General features: G+C 43.2%; 1 protein-coding gene across 1 annotated transcript; it reads left to right on the forward strand.

Moving 5' to 3' along the window:
• The first annotated feature begins 1,270 nt into the window (after window positions 1–1,270).
• TPBG (trophoblast glycoprotein) lies at window positions 1,271–3,416 on the forward strand. The gene has a single exon (XM_054989458.1). It carries the CDS (start codon window positions 1,552–1,554, stop codon window positions 2,728–2,730), a length of 1,179 nt encoding a protein of 392 aa, XP_054845433.1. The 5' UTR covers window positions 1,271–1,551; the 3' UTR covers window positions 2,731–3,416.
• The last annotated feature ends 17,030 nt before the right edge of the window (window positions 3,417–20,446 follow it).

A 20,446-nucleotide genomic window follows, 5' to 3' on the forward strand; every position in this document is an offset into this window, starting at 1 on the left:
GGCGCAGCACCACCACCAGGTAAGGAGGAGGGGCCGGGCTCGGGCTCGGGCTGGCGCTGCGCGCCCCTTCCGAAAGAGTCCCCGCCCGCGCCGAGAAGAGGCCGGGCGCGGCTTCGGGCCGCACGTGGGGCGGCCGCGGGGTCTGCCTCCGTGCAAGTCTGTGTGGCCGGTCCCGAGCGCCCGATGTGCACTGGGTCACGGGCCGGTCCCTGGGCATGTTTCCTCGGGAGTAAGCCGCGCGGGATTTGGCCGGTGCAGAAAGGAAGGAGTGGCAAGTTGGGCGGGAGGGAAAGAAGAGCCGTGGCGCCGAGGATTCACGCGTTGCAGCTTTTCGAGAAAGAAACTTTGTCGACGCACAACAGGACCGCGCCGGGGGGCGCCGCGCTCCTCACCTGGGAAGAGGATTGGTCGCGGCTCTGGGCTCCCGGGATGAATGGTGAGCAGAATCCCGTTTCCAGAGTGATGCCACTAAAGGGAATGAAGGTTGGAGGAGGAGGAAGCCGCCTGTGTCAGTGATCTTGGGGGACCTACTAGCGACAGAAGAGTTTGGAGCTGGGAGACCTGGTGGGGAAGGGGTGTTGAGCTCTGGGTCAGAGCAAGGAGGGGGCTGCACGGGGGCAGTCAAGAAAAGAGGGGGCTGCCCACATAAGCTGGCATGATAATTTGCACTTGAGGCTCTGCAGCTGGCGGAGGTTCGAGAAGTCCACATTATACAAACCTCTGTACACTGTACACTTTTGTACAGTAATAATAAAAACCTTTTCCGTATCACCTTTTCAGTGGGATTGGCTTACATTCAGGGTCATTTCCTTTCAGCTAAATACGGGCATCTAATCCAACCTTCCATTTCCAATATCCGCTGCTTCACTCATGGAGCCTTCTCTGTTCATCCTCAGTATCTGAAATTCAGGGATAGACTAGTCTGTACATGGAAGCTCTTTGAAAAACAACAACAGAGGAAGTTCTCCCTGAATACCAGATTTGTCAAATGTCATTTAGGCTGATATATATTGCTGTATCAAAACGTAGGGAAAGCAAGGCACGTCCGGACTGCCTTGCACAGTCAGAATCCTTGGTGACTTTAAGTAGATGGGCTTGTTTTTGTAACTTTGCTCTCGGTGACATGGGGAGAGTGGTTGGCGATCTTGGAAAAGAGTGGTCTCTTGGTCTGCAAATGGTGTCCTTGGGGGTTTGGTTGTTTTCATCTTCTCTCTTTGCTTCTTCTTTCAAGGGTGGCTGTGCACGGAAGGGAGGAAACTCAAGGACTTCAGGAGCAGCCAGCCCCAGAAGTACAAGAGGGGCATCTCTGGCACTTGATCTGAGTTCCCGTCCACACTCCAGTACTGTTGACATACTAGCAAGAGTACTACTGAGGCCAGGGGTTGTGTTGTTTTCCTATACCTAGGAGAGTTGATTGTGCCGGGGCTTCTCTTCTGCCCCCCGCTCGATACAGGTGCCAGTGTTGCAGTGAGTCTAAAAGGCAAGGGGCACACAGCGGCAACCGAACAGCGAGTGTGTGCCACAAAGGAGCAACTCCTGGCAGAGGCGGTGATGCTGGGGTGCTCTTTTTGGGGCTCTGCACCCCCCACGCCTGTTGGGGAGAGGAAGAGAGCTGTGTGGCTAGAAGTGCTGCTGCTGGTGGGAGTCTTTCCCAGCTGGGTCTCGGCTCAGCTGCTTGCCCATTGTCCTGAAGCCTGTAATTGTTCCGAGACAGCCAGAACAGTGACATGCATCAACCAGAACCTGACTGAAGTGCCGCGGGACTTGCCCCGTTATGTGCGGGATCTCCTCCTCACAGGCAACCGCATCAGCGGCCTCCAGCCGGACACGTTCTTCTCCCAGCCCCCTCTGGAGCTCAGTCATCTCAGCCTGAGTGGCAATGGCCTGGAGTGGGTGGGAGAGGACGCTTTAGCTGGCTTGCCCAGCTTGAAGCAGGTGGACCTCAGCCACAATCTTCTTTCATCGTTCAGCAGTGTGGCCTTTGGCAATGCCAGCAGCCCCTTAGAGGAGCTAAACTTGAGCGACTCCCTCTATAACTCAAGCAATGTGACCCTCATTGCCGAGCTGCTCCAGCAGGGGACGTTTCCCAACTTGAAGCGCCTGGATCTGTCCGACAATCACCTGCATTTCCTGCCTGCAGAGATGTTCTCCTCTCTGCCCAACCTGCAGCACCTGAACCTGCACAACTCCTCCCTAGTAGGTTTGTATAATGTGGACTTCTCGAACCTCCGCCAGCTGCAGAGCCTCAACCTCAGTGACAACTCCCTCAAGTGCCTGAGGAATAGCACCATCTTCCAGCTCCGTAGGCTTCCCCAACTCAGTAGTCTCGACCTCAGCCGCAACACTTGGGTCTGTGACTGCCAGATTGAGGACTTGGTGAACTGGCTTAAGGAAAGCAACCTAGTGGTGGCCAAAGGAACGCTCAAGTGCTCTTATCCAAATGAGATGTGGGGCAGGCCCTTAGTGACTCTCAGCTTCTCAGACCTGGACTGTCCTGTGTCAGCAGGTGACCAAACTCAGCTACAGACTTCTTACGTCTTCCTTGGGATAGTGTTGGCTCTCATTGGAGCTATTTTCCTGCTTGTTTTGTACTTGAACCGAAAAGGGATTAAAAAGTGGATGTACAATATCAGGGATGCCTGTAGAGACCACATGGAAGGATATCACTACAGGTATGAGATCAACGCCGATCCCAGGCTAACAAACCTCAGCTCCAATTCCGATGTCTGAAGAAGCCCTGTGGGGGAAGCAGGCCAAGCGCACAAATAGCTATGCATGAAGTGTAGACTTTAGCTATATTTTCCCCTCCCTATGCTTGCTGCCCTTTTGCACACACCCATAGAGACTTCACAGACTCATTTGTGCCCAGCAGAGAATGATGCCATATATCCAGAGTTCACAGCTTTTTGTTTTTCTTGCCCCAGTCAATTGTGCATGGTACTGGGCTGAATGTAGGAAACCTGCTGCTATCTGCTGCTTGTTTTGCTTTTCAGTTCACTATGAGCCCTTGCTTGCCAAGATCTCTCAGCATCTAAACAGAAAAGGAACGTTGTGGTTTGTTTGTTTGCTTTCCTTGTGAGAGTATATTTTTTAACAAGCACCATTCAACAAAGGCTGCCTCAGCTTTTTGGGGGAGAAATGTTTTGTCCACTGGTACTTTTTTAAATGCATCTGAATTGTAAAGAATTCCATAGACTATATGCATACTTAGAACACTCAATTTAAAACATTCTCTGTACATATAAGCAAATAAAAGAATGAGCATGCATAAATTTGATTATGTCACATAGTTTGGGAAAAATTGAAAACCTCAGTAGGGCTGTTGTTGTTTGTAAAGGGTACAGGATTTTTTAAAGGAAAAATCCAACATAAACTGCACATGGAGCTGAGTTTGAAATGTTAAATCATTCAATAAATGTTCCTACAAGTCATTCACTGAGCTGAAGTTTGCTGTTTAATGTTTCGGGGGCAACACAATATAGGATAAACATTGTTCTTTCAATGGTGAGCGTATTTTCTCAATACAAAACATGGCAAATGCTGACTCCTTCATTTATTGTTAAAATAATTTATGTTTGCTTGGAAGTGTCTTCTTCAATGTAGTTTACCTTTGGTGAGATGAGGAATATACAAAGTGATGCTAATTTGCACTTGTTTATTAAATTCTGCATAAACGACCATCTCTTTCATAATACAATGTCATTTTTCATATCCTGTTTTTAAAAGAGGCCACGAGGGTGCAGATGATGGTCTATTAAACTGCCACTCTGGTTCACTTCTCGGTGCTTTGCTTAGATAGAACAGTCTTTGAAATCGGAGGGTCTGACTTCTGAGAAATGAAAATGATCCGGCCAAAGTTTTAAGTGCTTGTGCAATCCAATCCTGTGTTTGCATACTCAGAAGTTAGTTCCAGACACTTCCATAATGCTTATTTCTGTTTAAAGGAACATAGAATGTGAAACTAAAAGTCCCATGAATTTCAGTGGGAGTTCATAATTGCTTAATCCCTAATGAAATCAATAATTTTTAACATGTGCTTAATTTTAGTGAAATCATGCCTAACGTGTCTAGGCTTGAAGCAACAGGCTTTAGTCAACGAGCACATGCACAATCCGCTGCTATGTACATTTACATGAAAATCATACTGTTTTCAATAGATCTCATCCCCAAAGGCTGCATAAGGTGGCAGCCTAGGCTATGAGATCTGTTGAAATTGGCATGAGTGTTCACAAACAAAATAGTGAAATAGTAAATCTGTGGCTGGACTGTACCTCTTCAGACTGCATTGGGAGCTGACATAACTTAGTGCCAGTAGAAAACTGGCATGCTAGGGACAGTTCTTACCTACCTGTGTCCCTAGTTTCCAGTTTTATATGTGCAAAGATTTTTGTTTCATTCTTTTCCTATGGACGAGCATATGCATTCTGCAGGTATGCATTCTGAAGTGGTACAGACAAGAAGCCGCTTGGTAAAGGAAATGTCAGTTCAAAGGCAATATTGGATAAAATCTAAAAAAATTACTTGGGCCTGATATTTGTGTGTTTTATGCTTTGTATGCTCTATACCTGCTTATTTTATGCTTTTAACCTGCACATGGCTCCAGGAGTGTATATGAATGTTTAATGCACATTTGTGTGGAAAGATGTCACAGAAATCACAATGCCAGATTTACCCTGGATGTTGCAGACATTGCAGTACTTCAGGAAGGGGAATGAACAGGTTCTTGAACAAGGGCTTGGGCAGAACAGTTGGCTTTGCATTCGGAATGTTCCAATCTGCATATCTGCTCTTTACAGGCAAGCTTAGTTTGAGTTAATCTACTTTTATCCATTCTTGATGTTAGTCTAATAGATACTTGGTTTTGCTTATAAAAGCAAATTATTTTAATAAGGTATGATATATGAATAACTCGCCTTAGCAATTGCACAACATGATCCTATATACATCTGCTCACAAATATCTCTGACTTCAGTGGCACTTATTCCAAAGTGTGTGCATAGGATTGTATCTTATATTCAAAATGGCACAGAACTTAATTTTGCAGTTGCGCTCAACTTGTGCATAAATTCAGCAGCTTCGTTTTGGGCCAACCCAATTCTCTTCTTGCTTTTGTTGGCTTCTAAATTCCCTTTATAAAGCCATCACCATATTGTGGGGATTGAGGGAAATTAGGAACTGAGCCATGGGATTTCCTTAAAAGAAAATCAGTAAAGCCACCTCCCTAGCCTCTAAATTGTAACTTAAATATAAATGGTAGTAGCATTTTATATGCACGAGTTACTGATTAAATGTAAGAATAAATACTGAACACATCGAAAGGATTGTAGAATTTCCAAAGACACTTTCATGCCCGTAAATCCAAGTTTTGGCAATACTTTCTAATAACAAAGTTGTGTACAGATTTTAGAAACTATCCATTTCTGTTCCAGGTGAGCATACAGTGCTATTGGCTTCAGTTCCACTGTTCTCTAATGATATTGCAATGTAAATTTTTGATTGTCGTATGTAATATGTAGATCAGCCAAACAAATGCATGTGTGAGCAGAAGTTAAAAATAAATACAGTGATATAACAGCTTGTTAAATGAAAGCTTTGAAAAATGCTGTATGCCTTAATATTCATATGTGGTTTGGATTGATTTGAATGAGTCTTTCATGAGAGTTCCTGCCAAATATACAGTTTGTAATGAATAGGAAAAAGATGCATGAAACTATAGGACTGAAATAAGAATAGCCATCTGAAACAGGCAGAAGTGAATTGTAGTGTTTAATTAAAGAGCCTGTTTCAAAATTAAGTTCTATCCTTTGCTTTCCTGTGCATTTGTTAACATATGACATCTTAGCTTGTTAAATATTTTTATGGGGATCTGGAATTGTTTTGCAAACCATACTGTTATTCCACAGAGCTTAGTGTATTTGATATGAAGTAACATGGGTAGTTTATTTTACCATGAAACAGAAACACAGTATAAGGAAGGTATTTCTACTCAGCAACTGCAAAAGTGCTTGTAGTTTTTCCCCCAAGTACAATTTGAAGAGATTTATTTTTATCTTTTCCTGGAGCTCGTGTGCTTCTGGGCTGTGGCTATTCTACATGTTGTGGCCCTCCTAATGTTTTTAAATTACTGCTCTAACGGATGAGAGAGCTTAGCAAGGCTGAGAAGGTAGATAATATCAAATGTTCAAAGGAAGGTTGTCTTTTTTTAATTAGACCCTCTAGAGAATATTTATTCCACTTGAACACTATAACAAAATTCAGACTGAATTATCTATAATGAGCAACTTAAAGAAATACAGTCAATTTGTAAGAAAATGGCAAATGCTCACTTCTCTCCACCGCCCCAGTTGGCTTGCGTGCACATAGAGTTTCCAAGTCCCTATTCTCACATTCATGGCTTATTAAGAATCAGCAACTCTTTGAGGCAACTGGTTCTGGTACCAAAGCATTATTTATGGAGCTCCAAGTGAAATCTGCTTTGCTCTGACCTGCTATCACTGCTGCTTCTGTTACCACAGCCACTCAAGGGGCACCCTACATTTTGCAAGGGAGATAAAGCTTTCTCTACCTCAGCTGCCATAAAAATATTCTTACTACATAAGCAAAAAAGTATAGAGAGATCCCCTGATAGGGTCCCTTGGTCCTTCAAACAGCCCTCTGAATGCTGTGTACAGAACCCTGTCCTACTAGCCCTCTGCCCTGCTTTACAGAGTTCTTGTATAGATTATATACTTGAGGACACAGGTGCCCATTATGGTTTCTGCTATGCTGAGTCTTCTTGTTCTGGCATAAAAACATTTATTTTCTTCCATGAAGTGACCTAGTAACTGCTTGAAAACAGCCCCATTAATTTTCTTTAAACTAAACTTGTCTGGTTGCCTTGGCTCTTCCTCATGTGACCTTCATTCCAAACATTTTCTCATTTTGCTACCCTTTTATTCCTTTATGGTTTCCTAAAGAGTCTCTAATTTCATTTGAGTGCTTTTTGTACCCACCTAATTTCTAACTGGATTATTAGGCTATAGCTGCCCAAATCAATGCATAATATAATAATAGATGCCCAATCAATACATAATATAATAGATCCTGAATAAAAGAGCCATTATGCGTATTCAGAAGCAGTATGCTCAAACCAATTTCACTTATGAAACTTATTCCTCTTAGAGGTTTCCAGTGGGAAACTATTTGAGGCACTGATGGAACACACTTTTTGTTTCAACCTTGTTAACACATCAGGATTTCCTAGACCAGTTTACCTCTTAGAGATAAAGAACTGGATCCTGTGCTATATTCCAGTGACTTTTTGGGGAGTAAGAGCCTTTTGCTGAACAATCACAGTTGGCTCTTCGTACCTATACCAAAGCTACAAAAAAGAATACAGGATCCAGTCCAAAACCTTCATGACAGTATTCTGTTAATAAGAACTGGGAGTATGAAAATACTCTTACTTTTCCACCTCCCAGTTTTATTGCTTCCTCCAATCTATTGCTAATTAACTGTATAAGCAACTGACTGCAGACAGATAAAGCATGACATTTAAGGCGTTCAACAAAGCTAGGAGGTTCAAACGCTAACTTAGTTTGTTTTTCTTTCTTTCTTCAGCAGCTGAACAATCACAGTTTCGACAGTAACCCTGTGCATGTGGTGACTGGAAAATAAGATTTGGTAAGAGAATGTTTTGGTCCAAAGCATCCAAGTTAACTTTTATATATAGCACAGAAGAAAAACTGAGAAGAGACTCGTTGTTGTTGTTGCTGTGAAGAAGCACTTGACCATATCTTGGTCTACACTGAAGATTACAACAAGCTTGACAGAAACCATTATTATTTGCTTGAGACGGTAATGTTCTACCATTATGATGGACTTGGCCTGCAAGAAGTGGATTAAAGTCCTCACAGATGTATGTCTAGCAACGTAACCCTGGACTTTTGACAAAACAAGTAGAACTGTGGGCTTCTTGGTTTGTCATTTAAGTGTTTAGTTGCAGTATGCCTACCACTACAAATATGCAAGTGGAGACCTGAGAACATTTGTTTAAAGGAAAGGGGGTGAAAAGGTACCTACTCCAAACTTCAGTTGGATCAATGTCAAGAGGTCAAGTACCCTTTTCTGATGACTCATAACATGTATGTAATTTCTGATTCTGCCCCTTAAGGATCCAGTGCAAACTGTTTGCAATGATGACTAACCAGCACTCTCAGGATGGTGGGCATCAAGCAATGTGCCAGACCGCTGCTTTGTTTTACAGATTAAGTGGTGCTTTAAAGCAGCACTTTAAACTGGTGACCTTCCCCAGTTCTGTCCACTTACCTGTTATTGCTATCCATTGTGCCGTTTTGTGTCTAAATCCAAATGGTCTATCTTTCTTCCTCCATTAAGAACATCTTGGCTTAATGGAGGTGTACATTATATTTGTGTCATGGTTCTATTCTTGTTTGCTCCTTTTCAACCAATTCATTTGTTGCTCAATTTGTTAATTTCCGCCATCTCCCCATTCTGGTATAAATGTTAGGAATATCTTCAATAGCAGCACCAACATTTCAATAATCTCCAGCTCCATCAGTTTTTAATTACTTCTCCCTCCCAATCAAAAACTTTATCTAACCCCCCTCTCCCCCCAGAACTAACTTATTCATTCTCCTTCTCTAGCTTAGTTTAAAAATAAGAAGCAGCCGGCTGATGTGCTGGAGATATGAGTCTTGTTCATACTCTAAATTGGCCACCCCCCACCCTTCCATACCAAGGGTTCAGAGGGGCAGACCATTGCTCACTAGGGACTGGACAGATTCAAACCTGCTTCTGGACAAACTGAGCAAAGACAGAGCACAGGCCAGCTTTATTTTCCATGCTGTGCATTTGTTATTGAAGAGAAATGGAATATCCCACCAGGGGAACCAAAGGGTAATTTATCAGGGTTTTTTTTTCTTTTCAAATTTGACACTTCAGCCAAAGACAAGCTGCTAGCTGAGAATCTAAGGCTTCTGCTTTGGAACTGAAGGCAAGGTTGTGTGCATAGGAGCAGCCCAAATTACTTTCACTCCATGGTAACTGAAGGAAGGGCAATTTCTTCCTTCTTCCCCAAACCTGTTATTTTCCTTTGGATTCTATGCTCAGAGATTCAAACATCTGAGCATCTGAAAGGACAGATACGTATATTTAGTTGTGGGTGCCAAAACTGGCCCTGTGTGCCCCCCCCCCCATATGGGAGCTTAAGAGCTTTCAACTAACACAGCTATCAAGTGTACCTTGGGAAGTGCCTTAAAAAAGCATCTGTTCAGCGGTAATAGTTACTATGGGCTAAACCTCTATCAGCAAGGAGAAGCATTTCTGTTATATTCAGGAACGAAAAGTAAAGTTGTAATGTAAAGTTCAGATATGTAAAGTTCAGATATGATAGAGATGGGCATAAAAATGCCTTTCATTTCCCTGTTTGAATTTTAAAGACCCCTTCCATTTAATTTTTCATTAGTGTTTGTTTTCGTTTCCTATTTTTCCATGGAGGGGGCTGGTCTATTTTTCCAAGGAGGGGGGTGGTCTAGCCAATAACTTTCTCCTGTGTGTAACTTTAATATGTTGCATCTATTGGTATGAAATTTTCAGGCATTCTATTCTCTCAAGTAATTAAACATGTCAGATTTCAAAGTGTTAGGTTGGTGGTGGTGGTGAAGGGTGTCCATTTTAGAGGCGAACAAAAGTAGGGTTCCTATTTATTGCAAGGAGAGATTTCCCCAGTCTTTTCCTGGCCTGCTATTTTGTTAGAGGTGTTGCTCAAATGTTTGTTTACTATAGCTTAGGCAGCTTTCCATTCTTATTAGCTGCCCTATTCTCATTCCCACCCCACATAAACGTTGGGTTGGATCCAACCATCCTCCAAGAATCCTTCCTCTAGCCTAAGGAAGTTTCCTCCAGTTTAAGTGGCTGTTGTGTTAGAGGAAGGCTCCTCAGGCTGGAGGAAGGTTTCAACATTTGATCAGTGGAGTGCTAAGATGTTTATGCTCGACCCTGTTTTGTGTGCTTTTTCAGCTAATGTGTCCCATCCATGCAAAACACATCCCTGTGTTGCTTTGCATTGCTAGCACAAAGCCATGAGAAAACAAAGGAAACAAATTAGAATTTTCATCAGATTTGTGTTTCTGTTTTACAATTTGTTTCTCTTATAATGAGGCTCATCTGGTTCTCTTACCATTCCTGTTTTAAATGAATGCAAATTACTTGGTGCAAGATTGACTTGGGTATTTGGACATTTCTTCCCATTCCCCCCCCACACACACACACACACTCTCTTTGACACCCACATCCTGATGGTCATATGTTGAGGGAACAGAAACTGCCCCTTTGGGGAACAAGACTCTGTAATGATGCACAAACATCAGAGTTTCTTCTACTTATGTTGCCAAATGCTGTGGATCAGGATTTTTAAAATAACATCTATTTTAAATGCAAATCCTGCAAAAGGACCTATTTGCGCAAGATTATAACACTCTAGGTTGGATCTAGGTAAATTTTTGAGCTAGCAAAAGGACATGTTATTTCCTCCCATTTTTCCTTCCTACTGCAGACCCCCAACTGTAGACGTACAATAAATGCACTGCCAAATATATTCCTGAGGTCCCCCATCTCCTCCTGCCAAAGGTACTTTCATCAGCAGATAATAAAGTCTGAATCCAGCTCTCTAATCCAGTAGAACACCACATTTAAACTTTGGACATTATGAATTTACCTGTGTAGATAATAGATGGGCAAATATGTTCATAATTCATGCCTGTATGCTCTGCAGTCCAATAGTGTTTATGCTTAATGTATTAAGTGTGGCTAACTCCCAGGTAAGTGTGTACAGAATTCCAGCCATACCTTACATGAATGTTCAAGGCCAAAATACAACAAAATATTATTGCCTGCTTTTTTTTGTAGTGTTGTGATTCATCCCCAGCTTTGCCCATCAAATTCTATAGGATAGGTACAAACTAAAATCTAGCACTTGACTGAATTTAATGGCCTTGGATTCAAGTCCTATAACTCTGTTCATATAAATGTATTCTCTAGAAGATTGTAAAAACATTTTAATTTGCAGGTTGATTATTTGGTAAACAAGGAAAAACCCATTGGTGTATCTCTTGTGCGAGCCCTTTAGAAATGAGTAAGAGTTGCTATGCTTGCATTGCTATGCTTGCAGGCCGCTTAAATTCATTCCTGTGGAGCTAGCATAGGCAATTTTACTGATAGGCTGTGAGCACGATCCTCACCTTTTGCCAAGATGGGGTTGGTTGAGTGGCACAAAAGTGAGACAGAGTTTTACATTTGCACTCTTTTAGAAATGATGCATGAAAATTTATATTGAATGTCTGAAAATGCCATGTGTTGTAGTTTAGTGCCTATGTAGTGTGATAAAAAGATTTTAAAGGTTTAAACATGTTCAAGTTTACATAATGTTAACTGAGAAAATGTGCATGCCAGGTTAAGTAATAAATATTTATTAGGGTATTTGGATATGCAGAACAAGCTAAAAAATGTGAGCATGATGATGGTACAAAGCACATTCTACGATATCACTTATCGCTGGTGTAGCTCACATTTTTGGTTGAAGCAGGACAGTTTGTTACACTGGATTATAGCTTTGAACTAAATGTATTTTCTTTTATCAATAAAGTTGCCATTGCCACAGTGCATGTTTAAGTGTTGCCAATCATATACAGATTGCAGGATTAATTTTTCAAAGTAAACTTGACAAAGTGGCTAATAAATGTGGCTTGATTTTTCATTCATTTTTCTGTGACTATTTTTTACAGTGCTTTCATTTTTTTTTACAGTGCTTTCATTTTATTTTATTTTTTACAGTGCTTTCATTTCATTTTAACTGATTACAAGCCTCTAATATCATGGTGCTGTATGCAACTTCTTCCTAAGTAGTCCTTCCTGTTCACCTCAGTGTAGGGGCATAGACTCCTCAGTTTCCAGGGAGAGGGCACACAGGGTTGAACTGGCCCAGGCCCACACTGAGTAATTTATATGAAATTATTTCAGTATGAAATTATTTATATTTCCTAAAACCACCAGCCACCAACAGTTAATTGTGTGGCTTTAAAAATAGTTTTTTTCACCCTGTAAACTGAAGCAAATAAGATTTAAAATAAAAATCAGTAACTATTTGTTACATTAAAACAAATGTATTATTATAAGTAGCCAGAAGGAGCACTGAAGAGCAGCTAACTACAGAGAGAGCTAACGAGAAGAAATACATTCAGCATGTATACTTCTAGAAATTTTTTACTCTTACCTTAATGTATTTTTTTTTCCATTGGGGCTGCCTGGATGAACTCGTTTGCTATGATGTCAAAGAGGAGTCTCAGAGCGGAACTACAAGTGACAAAAGGCACAGGTTGGACACTTGTCAGCTTCCCTCAAGTTTTGATGGGAAATGTAGGCGGCTTGGCAGAATGTTGGACAAGTGACAGTTGAAAAGTCCATTGGACAGCAGTCGGAGAGCCAAGGTGCAAGACTAGGATGCCTACATTTCCCATCAAAACTTGAGGGAAACTGACAAGTGTCCAACCTGTGCCTTTTGTCACTTGTAGTTCAGCTCTAAGATGAGAGGAAAGATGTCATGAACTCCTTCATTAAGACAAGTACAGAAAATATTTCCTTTGCATATGAAAGGAAATTCTCTCCCCCCTCTCTGCAAGTGTTGCCAGGCCCCTAGGGCCTCCTGGAGGGAGGGAGGGAGGAGGCCAAGTACTCACCCTACATGTGTTCCTCGCACGCACGTTCTTCCAGAAGTGATGTTATGCTGAGTGCAGGCCTGATTCCTTCAGAACTGGCCCATTGGGGGCCAAATCAGCCCACCACCATTGGGCACTAGGATCCATATCCCCCTCTCTTTTTTTCCTTATAATTATCCTATGAGGTGAGTTAGGCTGAGTGTGTGTGACTGGCCAAAGCCTGTAGGGTTGCCAGCTTCCAGGAGGTAGCTGGAGATCTCCAGGCAACAGAGATCAGTTCCCCAAGATAAAATGGCTGCTGTGAAGGGTGAGCTTTATGGTATTATACCACACTGAGGCCCCACCCCTCCCCAAACCCTACCCTCTCCAGGTTCCATCCCCAAATTTTCCAGGAATTTCCCAACCTGGACCTGGCAACCCTAGGCCCAAGGTCACATAGTTAGCTTCATGGCTAAGTGAAGCTCTGAACTCTGATCTTCCCAATATTAGACCAACACTCTAACTACTACACCACTCACATATTGCATACTTTGTATATATCTCCACATGAAACAGAATCCAGAGAAAATACTGGCTTCTCAGATATCCCAGCCTCTTACAGAATGAATTTGACAGCCTGGCCCCACTGCCCCTCTGAAGTTTACACCCTAGCCCAATAGTGCACATGTGCTCAAGAGTCTGTCTGTCTGTCTGTTTGTTTGTTAGGCTTCTAGCCTGCCCTCCCCTAAAGCGGGCTCAGAGAGGGTTACAACAATTTTCAATACATTTTAAAAACATAATAAATCAGTATCATATTTATATAAAAACACAGTTCCCAGAGGGCGACTCACACAGCTCACACCTGCAGCCATGCACGGGAGTCGAGGGAGGTGAAAGGGAGGAAATAGTCAATGCTGGCCACACTACAGCTCAGGTGGGGCCAAGGTAACTATGCCCTCAAAGAACTGTTAGATTTGATTAATTGACTGCTGTTCAGGAGGTGAGGGGTGATGGTGCAGTGGCAGAGCATCTGCTTTGCATGCAGAAGGCCCCAGGTTGAATCTCTGGCTTTTCCAGTTTAAAATGTGATATGGAAGACCTCTGCCTGGAGAGCCACTGCCAGTCAAATATGACACTATTGAATTTGGTAGAGCAATATAAATAGGGTTGACAGGTCACCTTGGCAACAGGCAGGAGGTGGGGAGTACGTACCCTGTGCACATGCTCTATTGCTAAGTATTAGAGAATTGGCCCTGGCCTGACACTGTCTCTTCTGGGTCAGCCTACCTCCTCCCACCAATCAGCTGGAGAGCGGCAGGCAGAGGCTTAAATTTGCCCACCATAACCGGGTAGCAGACGAGGCCAAGTATAAGGCAGCTTCATATATATTCATAACTATACAAGGTGGACTTTGTATACTCAGCAGAGCCTTCTCCTTTCTTCCACAAACATTTCCTGAGTTGTGTGGGGAGAATCCCTACAGCCTGTTCACCAGCAGCAAGTTTGCCTTCATTTAGGGACTAATTAGATTGCAGCCATTACATAAAAGCAAATATAATTTAAATCACTATTTAATATTGCTGTGCCAAATTTACAATTGAAATTCTGATTCCTCCATTTAGCTACATGTAATTAGTTCTCTCATTTAGCCAAACTTTTGCGCCTCCTGAGGATTCATGGGCACATTATATTTTTGTGGCATTAATCTCAGGGATAATTACTGCTAGTCTGTATATAATACTGAGGGCATATTGCTGCTGACCTCCTGATAGATTCTTGTTGATCTGTAGCCATTTTTCACAAGTAGATTTGAAGCTACTTAAAATTTAATTCAGTAATTTCTTCTCAACAGAATAAATCAAGAGGTAAAATGTAATATATATGCCAGGGGTGATTGTTCTGCCTTTTCTTAAGACCCCTGCAGCACTTTGGTTATTTCCTGAATATTGGTTTAGTTGGTACATATATATCTTTTTTAAAAATAAACGTAGTTGAGCAATTACAAAAAGGGTTGTAAGATGGTTTCAACATCTCTCTCTTTCACTCCCACACACACACTCAAACACACAGCCCGCTCATTCTCCATCCTAAAGCCCCCAGATGTGCACACATCTCAAAGCCTACCTCAGAAATTTGCCCACCACCTCAGAGCTGCAGCCCTTTCTACTTCTGGCAGGGCTGGTGCCTCCATTGAGGCAACCCTGGTGATCGCCTCCAGTGCTGAGGCGCCGGAGGGGGCACTGGGGCTGGGGGTGCATGTCGCGGACCTGGCGGCAGCAGCGCACGGACAGCTGACCGGGAGGGATGGGAAGTTGCCTGCGCGCTGCCCCAGCCACCTGCCACACTTGGCCCGCAGCTACTGCAGCCTCCCAGCTCTCCCGTGCTGCTGCCGCTGCCAACATGCACTCCCCGCCGGGAGCAGCAGCTGCGGGTCAGGCACGGCAGGCATCTGGGGCGGCGCATGGAGCAATGGAGCTGAAGGGCTGGGAGGATGCACACAAGCCTCCCCAGCCACCCGCCATGACTGGCTGGGGCGGCAGCCTCTCAGCCCTCCTGCCCAGCCATCCGCCACCCCACAGTCCAGGTACGTGTGTGCGCGGGGGCAGGAGCAGTCCTGAAGCTGCCCCCCCGGCCTCAGGCACCAGAAACCCTGGCACCGGCCCTGACTACTGGTCTCATTTGACATGCTAGAGTTGCCTCACCATATGTTCCCACCATCTCTGTCCTGCATTCTAATTCCACCAAATGTTGTTTTCTGCCTACAGTGCTGCTACAGTTTTGAGCTCAAAGCCATTTTCTTCCATTGGTTGCCTACATGGCCCCATTCCCTCCTTTCTGTTGAGAGTGCTGTGGTGTCACACCCCTTCCAATACTCTCTGCTAACTGACTAGCTCTCACAGTGCTGTGGTGGCAGCCTATTTACTCTTGCTCTAGATTTTAGCTCTCAGTTTGGCTGTTATTGGCAGGCATGGTCATCAATCACACCTACCACTCCCTGGCTAGAGAGGAGGCAATAGAATGGTTTATGTTCACCTCTTGCATGTGTCAGACACCTTTTGGGGTTCCAGTTGGTGATATTGCTTTTCAATTTAGGAATTTATGCCATCAGCTAAAGCCACCAGAACCATCTCCATCCCATAACCTGGCCTGAAACCAGACTGAAAGGGGTCCAGAGCGCAAGAGTTATCTAAGAAGACCTGGAATTGGTTAGCTATTGTTGTCCAATCACTCTGCCCAGAAAGAGCAGGTTAGAGATTGGGCAATTATTGGTTATGTCATTTTTGTCTAGGAATTATTTTTTAAAGTTGAGAGCGGATGACCTCTTGGGCACATCAGAGCTTGGGAGCTAAGCAGAGTCATTCAGCCTTGGTGAGTACTTGGATGGGAGACCACCAAGGAAAATTGAGGTTGCTATGCAGAGTAGCAAACCACTTGCGTTTATCTCTTGAATGAAAAGTCCCGTAGATGAAGTTGCCATGAGTCAGTTGCAACTCAATGGCATGTTCTTCTTCAGAGGACGTTCTGTTAGCACGGGAGGCTCCACTGGCTGAAGAGAAAGAGGGAAGGTTGGTTTTTCCCCAGTCCAGCTTCCTCAGCCTTTCTGCCACATTTGTCCATGAGTGCCACCCCAACTCCCAGTAATGTCTTCCTGCAATTCACTGGGGACTGTTATGGGAAGGGGCAGATGGGAAGAAATCTGTTACAGCTGACACAGTACAGAGGATCCAACCCATTTAAAAAATCTGGTTAATGTCTGTTTTGCACACTTCCACATACGTAGTTTGCTAACAGTGTCTTCTGATAGCCTAAAAAATCCATCTACTGTACAATTCAAGGTAACTGACAACCTTACAATCCCTTTTCAAGGTGTTTCTCTCTCCCCATCCCACTTTTTCAGCTCACTGGCCTGTAACACCCAATTATGCAATCCAGGAAGGAGAAGTATGCATGAGAGTGCAAGGTGTAAAATTATTTCTAAACCAGAAAGGGAAAGTTAAATGAATAAAACTCATTAAAATAGGGGACAAAATCTATGGCAAGCAAGCCAAACCACACACCACAGAAGAAAAGAATAACTCAGAAAGCAACAGCCCCTTCCTTACTCCCCCACCCCTAAAAAGTACCAGTACTAGGTAATGCATCAGTACCAGGGTAACAAATAGATCTTAAGAACAAGTCCCAGAAGTCTTACAGTCACCATGTTGTTCATATTTGAGATTATGGATAGCTATAAATAAAATAATTGTTAATGTATTTCCAATCATTATTTAACCCTACGTTGAACCCTTCGAAGATGGAGGTCCTGTACCTGGGCCGTGGGGGGATAGATATGGGGATTCAGCTCCCGGCCTTTGAGGGGGCATGACTTGTGTCTGTTTCATCTGTCAGGAGCCTTGGTGTGACACTGGACTCCTCTTTGTCAATGGAGGCCCAGGTCAAGGCAGCTGCCAGAACTGCCTTTTTCCATTTTCAGCAGGCCAGGCAGCTTGCCCCCTATCTCTCTACCCATGACCTAACGACAGTGATCCATGCAACGGTCACATCCAGATTAGATTACTGTAACTTGCTCTACACAGGACTTCCCTTTGGCCTGACCTGGAAAGTGCAGTGGGTCCAAAATGCTGCTGCTTGTGTCCTGATAGGAATTTCTTTCAGGGCACATGTGACTCCAACTCTGCAGCAGCTGCATTGGCTCCCCATGGAATTCCGGATCAGGTTCAAGGTTCTAGTTCTGACCTATAAATTCCTAAAAGGACTGGGGCCAGCATACCTGAGTGACCGCCTCTACCCATATGTACCTTGGAGAGCTCTTAGATCTGCAAGTAAACATCTATGGGTGGTCCCTGGCCCCAGGGAGGCTCAGCTGGCCTTGACCAGGGCCAGGACATTTTCTGTCCTGGCCCCAACCTGGTGGAATTCTCTGTCAGAAGACACTTGGGCCTGCCAAGATCTTGTATCTTTTCGGTGGGCCTGTAAGACAGAGATGTTCTGCCAGGCATATGGTTGAGGCCAGCACTGGATCCATCTAATTAGTCTCCCTGCCGGTCTCCTGTCAGTGGGGGGGGGGAGTATATGGTCCATCTGCCTCCCCATGCTTGAGGAGTTAGAGGTTCACCAACCCACACCTCCACCCTTTTCTTCCCTTGTGTATGGTGGGCAGGGGAAGGGGGAAGGCTGCCCCATCTGGAATGTGGATATTCATGTTTGCACTGAGATGCTGTTTTTATTGGTTTTACCTATTGTACCTTATTTATGATTGTAACCCACCCTGAGCCTGCTTGTGGGGAGGGTGGGCTAAAAATCCAACAAACAAACAAACCTGTGGCATTCAAGAGATTCAGTCTAATCAAGCACTAAGCTTTGTCCTCTTTGAACTCCAAGTAGATATCAGGCCCAGGTGCCTTTACTCTGGATCAGGTGTGTGTGTTGTGTGCGTGCGTGTGTATGCAAGTGCATGTACAATCTTCCCCCATACATACAAAGACATGAGCGGTGGAAGAAAATTTTCTATTTTTGAATTGATATGACTAGACCATGTCTTGGGGCTTGCAGCTTTGGATGGGGGTGGACTCCTAGTCCTAGTATTCCCTCTCTCTCCCACAGTCTGGCATTAGCAGGTATAAAACCATCCAGAGCTAGAGGGAAAGATATAGACTAACCTGTTGGAATAGAAGCAACCCAGCATGCTTGGACACTGAGGGGTGCTATTTTTCCCTTTTCTATAGAGCCAGACTGTGTGTATGCGTAAGGCCTTTTTTTATCTGAGCTGGAGGCTTCTACCTGTCTTCTCTTTCTCTGCCTTCTCTCTCTGGCTGTTCTTGCAAAAAGCAAGATGCTTCTGCAGAGGTCTCTTGCCAGAGACACACCCTATTTAAATTAGTTTTCTATTTTTTTCTCTGCTACTACAAAAATGCAAGTGAATAAGTTTTACCTGTTGCAATATTCTGACTTGAAGAGTGGTTCTTTGCACATGATTCCATTCTTTCTGGTCTGTGCAGCTTTAATGCATTAATGAATAAATATCCCCAATATAACCATCACTGCATAAACAGTAAAAGGAAAGGGTTGATTTCCTGTCCTAAAACCATTCACTATTTTCTGTGCAGACAAAACAACCAATCCAAGAGCTGATCTGTCTTGACAATCAACACTAATTTACACTTTCTGATTTTATACTTTTAACAGGTGGTGGTGTTTGTCAGGATGCTATGGTTGTCTGCAGTGATCACACCAAAGCATGAATGGAAGATATATATATAGCTGAAACGCCAAACACATGCCAGAAAGCCACTGCCCCTCTCTCTTGGTGTTCCCCCCAGCAACCACTTTATTGACAAATTTTGTTTATTTTATTATATTTGTTTTCCAGCTTTCTTATTTCATGGAAATCAAGACAGCTTACAGAAGTTTCCACAGGAGTCCCATGCACCAATCAGATGCAGACTGTGGACTGGCCCGTTTGTTGTAGGCTTTTCAGCTTTCCCTCAAGTTTACATTCTGTTGAGGAGGAAATTGCATTTTCTGATAGTATTTTGTATCTGGGAAAATACCATTCTTCCCCCTTGGTGTTCATCCATTGCCACTGCAATTTGTGTGTGGCACACATTTGCACAATTGTAACACAGTACACAATTGTACTGTGTCATGCATGGTGACACGTCATAGAATTTCCTACCCATGCCATGCTGTGAAGCTTTTATTCCCCTTCTCCTATTTAAAGGGTAAGAGGCGACCTGCTCCTTTACTGTATCCTTTGCCACCTTTAAAAAAAAATAGTGAATGTCTGCAAAGTTACCACCAAATCCCCCCTCAGCAATGCCCTTCTGTTTTTTAAATGTTTTGCTTCATTCTTTGAAGGCCTTTACTTTACTTTAATGATACTGCTCATACAGCATATTCGGCTCTGAGCAGCGCCACACTAGAATTAGAGTTAAAATAGGGAAAGTCTTTTAATATATAATCTGTATAGTATTAAAATTTAGCAAGTTTTTTCTTTAACCGATTGGGAGAGGAACTTGGCTATTGCTAAAGTAGTATTAAAATCCACCCCTGCTAAAAGGAGCCTCAGATTGTCCTCTGTACTTCCTGGGTCCTGGATATAGGGCTTAATCCATCTGTGTCTTGCCACGTTTAGAATGTTACATTAAAATAGACAGTGTTGAAGAGTGTCTATTTGGCCAGAGCCACATTGGCAGAGTCGCTCAGAATAGGGAACCCTATTTAATTCTTTGAAGGCCATGCATTTCTATTTCTCCAGTGTGAAAGTGAACAGCTGTTCTGGTTTTTCACAGAGAGGGAGAAAAGGACGTGTAGCATAGCTATTTCAGCCATCATCCATTATTTGTGAGCTATTGGTTTTAATCAGGAGCTGCAGCACTTTTGTGAAAAAGCAGTTGACTGTTCCTCTAGATTAGCTTTAAATGCATATATAATATCTTTTATACATATGAGGTAAAGGCATTTGCTACTAAAGGGTTTTTTATTATAAAATGAAAGGAATGTATGTCTGTGGGCAATTCACAGTCACTTGCGAATCAATTGGATTGCAAAAAAGGAGGGGGATCATTTTCTTACAGAAGTTGTCAGTTTATTATTTTCTCCAGTGCTTAATTTTGCTAAAGCTACAGATAGAGGCCAATTAGGTATTTAATACAGCTCACTTGAAAATATCAATATCAATCTAGTATACCTCTACAATTTATTTCTTCAGTTCTCTCCATGGGGAAAAACAAAGAAGCATTCTCTGCAGCTTC

Source organism: Eublepharis macularius, chromosome 1 (genome assembly GCF_028583425.1).
Source record: "Eublepharis macularius isolate TG4126 chromosome 1, MPM_Emac_v1.0, whole genome shotgun sequence".
Classification (NCBI taxonomy): domain Eukaryota; kingdom Metazoa; phylum Chordata; class Lepidosauria; order Squamata; family Eublepharidae; genus Eublepharis; species Eublepharis macularius.